At 32.6% G+C, this 9,839-nt stretch overlaps 1 protein-coding gene across 2 annotated transcripts in view; it reads right to left on the bottom strand.

The window, feature by feature from the left end:
* Positions 1–9,839, bottom strand: part of LOC129803872 (uncharacterized) — a 47,687-nt gene that overhangs the window by 5,958 nt on the left and 31,890 nt on the right. For both annotated transcript variants that reach the window (XM_055850697.1, XM_055850696.1), the window contains exons 3-4: positions 3,122–3,315; positions 2,901–3,061 (exon numbers count right to left, since the gene is read on the bottom strand). In XM_055850697.1, coding sequence (XP_055706672.1) covers positions 2,901–3,061; positions 3,122–3,315 — 355 coding nt within the window. The remainder of the gene's footprint in view (positions 1–2,900; positions 3,062–3,121; positions 3,316–9,839) is intronic.

Below are 9,839 nucleotides of genomic sequence, written 5' to 3'. Positions count from 1 at the left end.
TTACAAACTGACAGTAACAATTTATTCCAAACTGCAATACACTGACTGAGTGTTTAGGAATTCGATAGAGGTCCTTTGTATAAATTTCCTTTACCCAGTTCTTTACTGTCAAATTTTACAATTACGCTTTAAGCCGAGAGACAGTTTAGTCAGAAAACAATGGTAGTATAATCTGATCATTATTTTGATTATAATTACGTTAAACCTTCTTCGGGCTTAAGTTATAAGTTTGTCTAGGGTATAACATTGTCGAGGGTCAGCTAAAGTCTATTTGGATCTCTATCCCTATACAAGTTCCTACAACTGTTCTGATTTACCGGACCATTTTGAACTGGGATATAACAGCTGAATGTTGAAACGAAGAATAACTTCAGTTGAACCTCAGATTAGCGTTAATCTAGAGTTAAAATTAAGCTAGGTTTAAATATTTTTTCGTATGCAGAAACGTGGAATAGTGCTTTGGCGTAAGCTGTTTTGGTCATACACGGCAACCCCATATTTTGGCTTTTCTGGCATGCCAGAAAATGTGAATTCGTCAATATTTTCGTTCGATTTAGCAAGATTCCACGGCTTTTTCTCGTTATTTGGTAATCTTGAACCACCAGACTTGCTAAAAATTCTCTAAAATAAAATAGGAATCAATATTGTGGATGTGAAAGAATGTGCATGTTTTCTGTAAGAAGCTGTAAATAGAGTGAAAGCCTTATTTCTTTTCAATAAATCCACTAAAGTGCAGATTATATCAATTTGGTATCATTTAACAGTATTTTCGAGAAGAATTTACGGATAGATGTGGACAGGTTTATTCCATCTTTAAGCCAAAAATTATACCTCCGAAATCGAGGGTCTAATTTTTGGTTTAAACGTTAATCCAGTGTTTAAATTTATTCTATTTCTCGTTCAAACATTAGAAAACGGTGGATCACCCTCGAATTATCTTTATACTTCGATTCAACATTCAGCTATAAATGCCTAGTTCTAACTAACATTTTAATTATCAGACTAACTTTTCTATCCTATAACCTCTAAAAGAGAACCTAATTAGATATCTGTATTTATGAACGAAATGTACTAAGTTTCCATTATAAAACTTAAAATGTTATCTCAATCCAAAAGGTGGCATGAAAAAATTATTCTATTCTACTTTGAACTTTGATCTGTATCCTCAACCGTATTTAACTAAGTTATAATTTTTATAAACTGCAAGTATATAATGGCGCTAATAGGAGCTTCCGACCTAACAATTAGCTACATGACTCAACGGATTTATTTTCTTAACAAGGAATACTTTTAGGAAAATTTTGAATTAGTAAGCAAACTTATGGAACTTAAACTGTGAAATTAATAACAAAATACAAGGATTATGAAAGCTAACATTTCTCACTCTTCGAATTATTGGAGTATTGAGATTTTACGGGATTCAAAATGAAGCTAACTTATTCCTGAAGGTGTCTCATTTTTAGTCATCGTGCAAGGTCACTGATTTTTCTGAATATTTTGTGAGAAATTTTTGTCAATATCAAAGAGTTTCTAGCGTAGGGGATTTGCTTCAATATGGACATAAATTTCTCTTTTAGGGGCCATAAGGCCCTAATGCCCTAGACACACTTACGACTTAAGCCGAGAGACAACTTTTAGTGGAAAATTATGAAAATGTAGTTTAATCATTATTTCGAATAAAATTACGCTAAGCCGTTTCTCGGTTAATCGTCAGGTCTGTCGAGGCCCTAAGTCGACCATCATAAGCCAAGATTGCTTCAAAAATTGTACAATGATTGAAATTCAAAGGGTTTGGTCACATAAGTAAGTTTTAGGTCTGAAAAGCCCTAAGGAAAGGATATTTTGGAAGTTTGTAGAGAACACCATGTTCATTTAATTGATACTGACATTCTAGACTACGTTATTCGGGCTTCAGACCTGAGGCTTAGCCAGGTGGCTTAACTGCTCTACTTTCTTATCAATTATGATTTTTTTCGGGAAAATTTAACTTAGGATTGGATTATTAAAGGAAAATAACCTATTAGGCTCTCGAAAAGCAAATAAATTGCACGCTATTTAGGATTTTGAGACTTACGGAAACTGGGCTAAACCTCTAGTCTGAAGACCGTTTTACGGAAAACAACTCTGTCCAGGTTTTGGCTTAATATCAAAGCGTTTTTAGTGACTGAAGAACAAAGAAATTTGATATAAATTGCGCATTTCAACCTTTATAGTGCACATTAAAGCCTGGAGCTTTTTGGATACCTTGTTATTTAGTTTACTTTACTATTCGGAGATGGATAATCTTGAAGATTTATAGTTAAATATATATTTACCGTTAAAACTAAAGACTTTTAATTTTGAGTTAAAAACTAATGATGCTTTATCAATTTCGATGTTGCCTCAAAGATTTCTATTTTCCAAAGTTTAAAAATTTCTTTTGACGGGTTTAAAAATTATAGAAAATTTGAAAGAGTTTGACTTCCATTTTTGTTTAGGTATTATGTGAAATCAGTTAAATTTCAACTTGAAAGTTTCTAGAAATTAAGCACTTCTAGTTTGAATGTCTTTGACCGAGTAGGGGAAGGTTTTCAGGCTTCGCACACACTCTGGATTCGAACACTTCATATTGACCCATAACTCTTTAAATGAATCTGACCTTAAATAGCAATATAAATTAATAGCCAGACATTTCCTGAAAAACTTATGTCAGATTCATTAAGAGAATATGATTCATAAATAAAAGATTCATAAAAGAATTAAAAGAAATATAAAGTGTTGGAAGTCAGAGTGCATGCAAAGCTTGAAAGCCTTCCCCAATTCTTGAAGTCGTAAAGCCTATCGAAAACTTTGGGTATTAGTGGGGTTCTCTTGAACCGTAATGCAACCTTTTCAATTGAGATTTAGGATTTTGCTCTTACCTAAGCAGAGAAATGTTGGCTCCCCTGCATACTGGGTCGGATGAGCCGGTGCACGATCACCTGGTAGCATATATGGACATTTCTGCTCCACCGTCTGACAAACACTCAGACATGGCCGTATTCGCCTCCTCGGTGTCCTTGTCTTCGATTTCCGTCTTGATCTAAAATCACATGCAATTAGTCTAAGAATTTCATGTAGAAAAATATTGATACAGCATTACCGTTTGAGAACCTCTGTCAATGAATTTTCATCGGTTTCACCAAATCTGTTGTGATTTGTCTGGATGCTTCTGTCTACCCTTGATTTGGCTTCAACAGAAAATTTGCCTCCTTGTGTTGTCTCATTATTCTTCACGTCCTTCATTTCGGCGAAATAAGGTATCAATGTACTGCAGACCCATCTTCGATATGCCTCCTGTTATGGAAAAAAGTTAATTGGATTTAGTATTTTTCTTTCTCTAATGATCTTCCTTAAGTAAGATGTCACAATGGGATTGTTTAGAGGCTTATAAAATTTCTCATCTTTCGTTAACAATTGTTTTGATTGTTGTTCAATCAAAACCTTTACGTTATTAGTAAAATAAATTAGTAAATCACTAATATTATTAGGAAATATTATTGACGTATTTTTTTAGTTACTATAATTACAAAGAGATTAGGTGACTCTTTAGATAACTCAATTGCTTAATTTTGTCAAAATTTAATCAACTCAGATACGTAAGTTTTACAAAATCGTTCATTTTAATCTTAGATAATATTTGCTCTTAAATGAAGTTTTACATTCTGAAGACTTACTTTTTTATGAAAACTGTATCGGAGCAATTATCTGAGTTTTATTAAAGAATACAAGGGGAAGTGGCTGCCTTTGAATGCGGCAGCCTTTGGATATTTCAATTTTTCTCTTATTTGTCAAAGTAAAAACTCTATTCTCCAAACTATAAATATATAAACTATATTCTATTAACTTCAATTAATAAAATACAATTTTTGCTTGGGGAAATAAGAGAAAAAAATAAATGTTCAAAGGCTGCCGCATTCAAAGGCAGACCGCTTTCCCCTACCCAGTTCTTATGCTTCATTTTAGATTTTACATTATGCAATTCTAAAGGATTTCTTTGATAACTCATAAAACTCAACTTAAAGTGGAGAAATGTCATAACTTTAATTTCATTGCATCAGTTCTTGTTTATTTATGGATTAATGGTTCAAATAAATTTATATCATATCATAATTTGCCCAAAAATTGCAAAGAATTAAAGGCTACCATATTTTATTATGAGATAAAATTTTATTTTTTTTTCATAATAATTTGAATCCTAAACGAAATTTGTACGTATCATACGCCGCATACGCCATTTTTAAATGTAAAAATGGCATATTATGCGTTTTTTTTAATAATAATAAAAAAATAATAATTTTTATTTTTCTCTCTGCAAACTAGTGCTTAGGGAATAATAATAAAAGAGTTAAATCCACAAAATTTGAGTATTTTTCGTCAAGAAAAAAATTAAACCGTAAACTGATATAGGGGGAGTGAGGGATGCTTCGCACGCGTGAGCCTTCGAACAATTCGAGTTTTCTCTTTGTTTGAAAAGTGCTAGTTCCTCATTTCTTAGGCATTAGATAGATAATCATAAACCTAATCTTCACTGCAAAAATAGGCAACCTAGCCCTTCTTTCTTAGGTTCTAGAATCACAAATGCAAAAATGGCCTAATATGGGAAATTTTGATGACTCACATTTCGTGTGATTTCTCACAGTTAAATTGATTTTCAGAAATAATCACTTACACCAATAGATGAAGGGTTAATCTGGGTTGATATTTACGTAATATTTTTTGCATCGGAGGAAAATTATTTTCCGAGTGGCGAAAAAATCCTAAATACTACACTGGGTATTGGTTCAACCACTGAAAGTGTTATGGTTCGCCAACTCATCAGGTAACTCCAGCAGCTTAAAATCACAACATAACCTCAAAGAGGAAAACAAAGGAAAAGGAAGATGAAGAAATGACAGCTGATAAATTTTTAGGGTTGTCACATTTAAAATTTTCACATTCAGTCGATTTTTCGATATAAATTTGCAAGAAAAGCAGTACTTCAGAAAATTAGAACAGTTCAGAAACTGTTTTAGATACCTTCTTTTAGTGAAATAATGGTTTCCGTGGATTCGTGGAACTTGAATCTAATAATCGGTAAATAATTTTTAATTGTGAGCAAGAGTTATTCCAGGAAAAAATGCAATGACGAACCTAACAACCCATCGTGCGAAGCTTGCCTCCACAGGCAAGGTTCGCACAAATCATCATACTTTTTTCATTTTCCTGTCCAGGAAAAAGAACAGATTTACGGCAGTGAATGAGGCACGCATAGAAAGTTAAAAGACCACAGATTCTTGTGGTATTGCGCAATTGCTTGTCCGTTTTACCATTTAGCCAGAAAAAAAACTTGAATATTGACTTCCGAAAAGCGTGCGAACCCCATCCCTCACTTCCCCTAACAAGTTACCTATTTTAAAAAGATATTAACTTTAAGAAAATGTTCACTGATTTTATATTATTGACAATATTTTTATCTCTGGTTTGAAAATGCAAAGCAATAATTAGATGATCTCGAGGATATATCAAATTTAATTATTTTATTTTTCAAGTAAAAATCTTTAATTTTTTAAAGGTATTTTTCTACTTGGTATACATTTGATTTAATTTTAATGTTTTTTTTTCAAAGAATAATTCAATCATTTTAGAGTTAAATTCTAATCTGTAAACTTTTACAATGTTTTATTATTTTAAATTATCATTCTATAATAGGGTTGAGTAATGATTAATGGATGTTATACACTTATGGATAGCGTGGCAAATTTTTAAATTTTTACCGAAAACAAATTTCGAAAATTCACAAAACTATCAGTTTCAAACTTTTGTGATTTTTCGAAATCTGTTTTAAGTAAAAACTTAGGATTTTTGCATACTGTCCGTAAGTGTATAATGTCCATAAGTGATGACTCCATCCTATATCTAAAGATGCATAGGGCTGGCAACTTAATCTATGTCTATAAGAAAAAATATTTATTCTTTAATAGAAAAACGATAGTACTAGAAATTAGTTAAATTAATTGAAGAATTTTTTGAAAATCGTCCTACACAAAAAAAAATATTTTGTAAAATTGTTCGTAAATGTTTGTGAAATCCTATGGCAGACTTACTAAATGCTCGTGAATTCTATACCCACAAACAAGTTCGTAATATTTTGTACTTTTTTCACAAACATTGTTCGTAAAATAATTATTTGACGAACATTTTTTGTACTTTTACAAACATTTTTTCGTAAATGTTCGTAAATACAAAAAAAATGTTCGTAAAATTTTGTTATTTGTTCCTAAATTTTTGCCAGACAAACAAAAACTTACGAACAAATACGAACAAATGACAAAATTTTACGAACATTTACGAACAATGTTTGTGAAAAAAGTACAAAATTTTACGAACTTGTTTGTGGGTTATACAATTCACGGGCATTTCGTAAGTCTGCCATAGGATTTCACAAACATTTACGAACAATTATACAAAATATTTTTTTCTGTGTAGACAGACCTACGCCTTAAGCCGAGAGATGGCGTAACGTAATTATTATCGAAATAATGATTTGACTAAATTCCCTTCAGTTTCCCAATATCTAAACCGTCTCTCGACTTAAGCCGTAAATCTGTCTAGGGAATTAGAAATAATCGAAATGAATGATAAATGCTTTAGAGCTTTGGTGAAAATATTTTCTGCCTTCGTATCAAATTCCTAATACAAGTTTCATTTAGGGAGAAATAAAAGATTATATTACAAACGGACAACGTTTTTAATGTTTGTCGGACAAATTGAGACGATTTCGCAAAGAATAGGCAAAATAGAATTTCTATTCTAGAATAGGCAAACTATTCTAGAAATTTTAGAATTGTATTTTTGTAAATGACAAAAATGTTTGTGGTCAGTAAAAAAATGTAAAATTTAGGGCAGAATCACATTGACAGTAAAATGCTCACCGTATTTCGTTAATTTACGCATTTTCATTGCAATTATTACTCAAATTTTCCATTACCGTATTACCTTATCTCATGCTCGGTGGCACTAGGTGAAAATTATATAAGAAAATTAGAGAAATAAAACAAAAATTTGATAAACTGTGAGCAAAAAAAAACTGTATGATTAACTTCTCTTACAGTTTTTTTTCTCACCGTTTATCGAATTTTCGTTTTATTTCTTCAATTTTCTTATATTATTTTCACCTAGTGCTACCGAGTATGAGATAAGGTAATGCGGTAATGGAAAATTTGTGTAAGAATTGCAATGGAAATGCGTAAATTAACGAAATACGGTGAGGCTACGGTTAGAATTTTGCTATGAATGTGATTATGCCCTTAATCAGAAATGACTTTTTAAACCGTATTTAAGTTGTCAAAGTTTACCATTATTTTAAGGTTCAAAATTAACTACTTGGGAATTAAAAATTTCAATGTCAATTTTAATATACGCCTATTTCATCTTCATTCTGACTGTATCGGATGTTGCAAAATATTAATCAATTGAAGCCAATCAGGAAGGGATTCTCTCTTGCCATTATCCTGGCGATAGATGGTTATGTAGGAAGAAAAACGTTGAGGAAAAAAAAGAGGAAAAAAAGACGAGAATATGGGCACTGTGAGAGCCTCCCTTGTGCTGAGGGCATGGAATCCCCAAGCTCAAATACAATTTAATTGACAAATTGATTCACTCCATATCCCCGACCACTATATCATTTGTCTTTTATTGAATCACGTTCAAAAACCTATTATAAATTGCTGGCAATGGAGTGGTTTTCATAGAGTTATTGAAGTGTTATTTTAAAGTGCACCCCCGCAAAAGCCTACAGAGGTCTTTTGTATAAATTTTCCCTAAATGGTGTTGTCTATTATCGTGGTATTTAGCCACCCCTTTTGAAAAGTCCCCGCCTTGCTTACCCATTCATCCATGCCCGGAACAGTACTGTGTGGCGGATATGGATTTATGACAAATGCAGGGGTGGAGTTCATCACGAAAGAATGTGTTGTATTTGGCACAACAATAAATAACTAATCAAATAAAACGATTCCAACTAATTCCATTTCACACTTTCACTCCAGATCAATATCCATCCATTTCGTACATGATATATTAAATTATATTGACAAGTTAGGTGTCTATTTCTAAGGCAATCTCAAAGTGGTAAACAATCCATAAAGAGAGGACCATTGGCAAACAGATATAAATGTTGGACGGAATTTCCGAAGGGGTGCTCTTTCAATTGGTACCAGGTAACACCAACATAGACATCCCCTCGCCCAAACAACCATAAAACAAACGCATCATGAAGCATACGAATGGATGAAAATTGATTTTCATTAAATACTTGAGCACACGTGCACTAAAACGAGATATGAAACAATCAATTTTTCCGTTCAACCTCAAGCATCCTTACACGAGAGAGAGACTTATCGATTTTTCCGTCTTCTCTGGTGCTCCCTGACACAGTTAAGATGGTATATATAGCAGACATGAAAGAATAACATTTTCTTCTCTCTCAGCTCCGCAATTATCAAAATTAACTTCATTTTTCATTAATAGAATTTGCAAAGCATATTTTGTTGAAAAGTCGCCAATTTTTTTTTTTAAATCCATAAATAATGATGGGGATTTCTTAAAAATATCGCTTTCTTGAAAGAAATAATGGCAGTATTATGATTTCCTGAAATCGTGTCATATTGTGCATGTGCATGTCGTTGAAGATGATGAAAACTAAATGAAATTTCATTTTTTAGATGAGAAAAAATATTCTAAATATTCCCAATCTTTATTTATCATGGTATTATAAGTAATACTTCGATTTTTGACTCCTTGAAATTTTCACAATTCACCTAGAGAGGATTATTTCTCTCACCACACCTTCATGTTTCTAAGGATTTCTGGAAAATGATATCGGACTATTTGTCCCTGTCTGTCTGTCTGACCTTTAGGAAATCTAGAGTCCAAACAGTTAGAGATTGCTACTTGGGGTGTTCGAGAAATTTTTCCAAAAATTAACCTTCGTTTTCAAAACATATTTTTTAAGACCTTTATTTGTGGAAGCCTTAGGGGCAAGTGGGGCACCTTTGAAAGTGGGGCACCTTTGAAATTGGGATTTTTCACCTATTTTTACATAAAATTGAGCCCTATCGTGATATAATTTAGTTGCACAAAGAGATTGAGAAGCTAAATTACATTATGATATGGCTCAGTTCCACGGGAGAAAAATTCTAATTTCAAAGGCGTAAGTGGGGCACCTTTGAAATTGGGAAATTTTGAAGTGAAATTGGATCTTATTATGATGCAATTTAGCTTCACAATTAGTTTGTTAAGCTATTTTATATCATAATAAGGTCCAGTTCAAGGGGTTAATACTTATTCACCCATTGAACAAACCTCATCAGACATTGAAAAAACCTCGTCAGGCATTATTCCAGGATGTTTTTTGTATTGTAGAAAGTAGGGTACTTTTGAAATGGGACAGCTTTGCATTTGGGCTTTTTTTCCTAATTTTAAATGAAACTGGACCAAGGGGTAGATAACTGTGCCACTCACAGTTCACTCGACTACAGATTCCGATTTTCCGATTTTCTTTCAGGCTCTCATCAGAGTGAACCGTGAGGAGCGATCTGTAGCTTTAAATAGAAAGATCGGCACTATTTTTCGAAATCGATAGATCGGCACGTTTGTAATAAAAAATCGCTAGTCGAATGAACTGTGAGCGGCATAGTTATATCCCTTGGTCCAGTTTCATTTAAAATTAGGAAAAAGCTAAAATTCAAAGCTGTCCCATTTCAAAAGTACCCTACTTTCTCCAATACAAAAAATATCCTGGAATAATGCCTGACGAGGTTTTTTCAATGTCAAAAGCT

Source organism: Phlebotomus papatasi, chromosome 2, assembly GCF_024763615.1.
Source record: "Phlebotomus papatasi isolate M1 chromosome 2, Ppap_2.1, whole genome shotgun sequence".
NCBI classification, from domain to species: domain Eukaryota; kingdom Metazoa; phylum Arthropoda; class Insecta; order Diptera; family Psychodidae; genus Phlebotomus; species Phlebotomus papatasi.
Note: the sequence above shows the minus strand (reverse complement) of the source record. Positions and strands in the feature narration are given on the sequence as shown.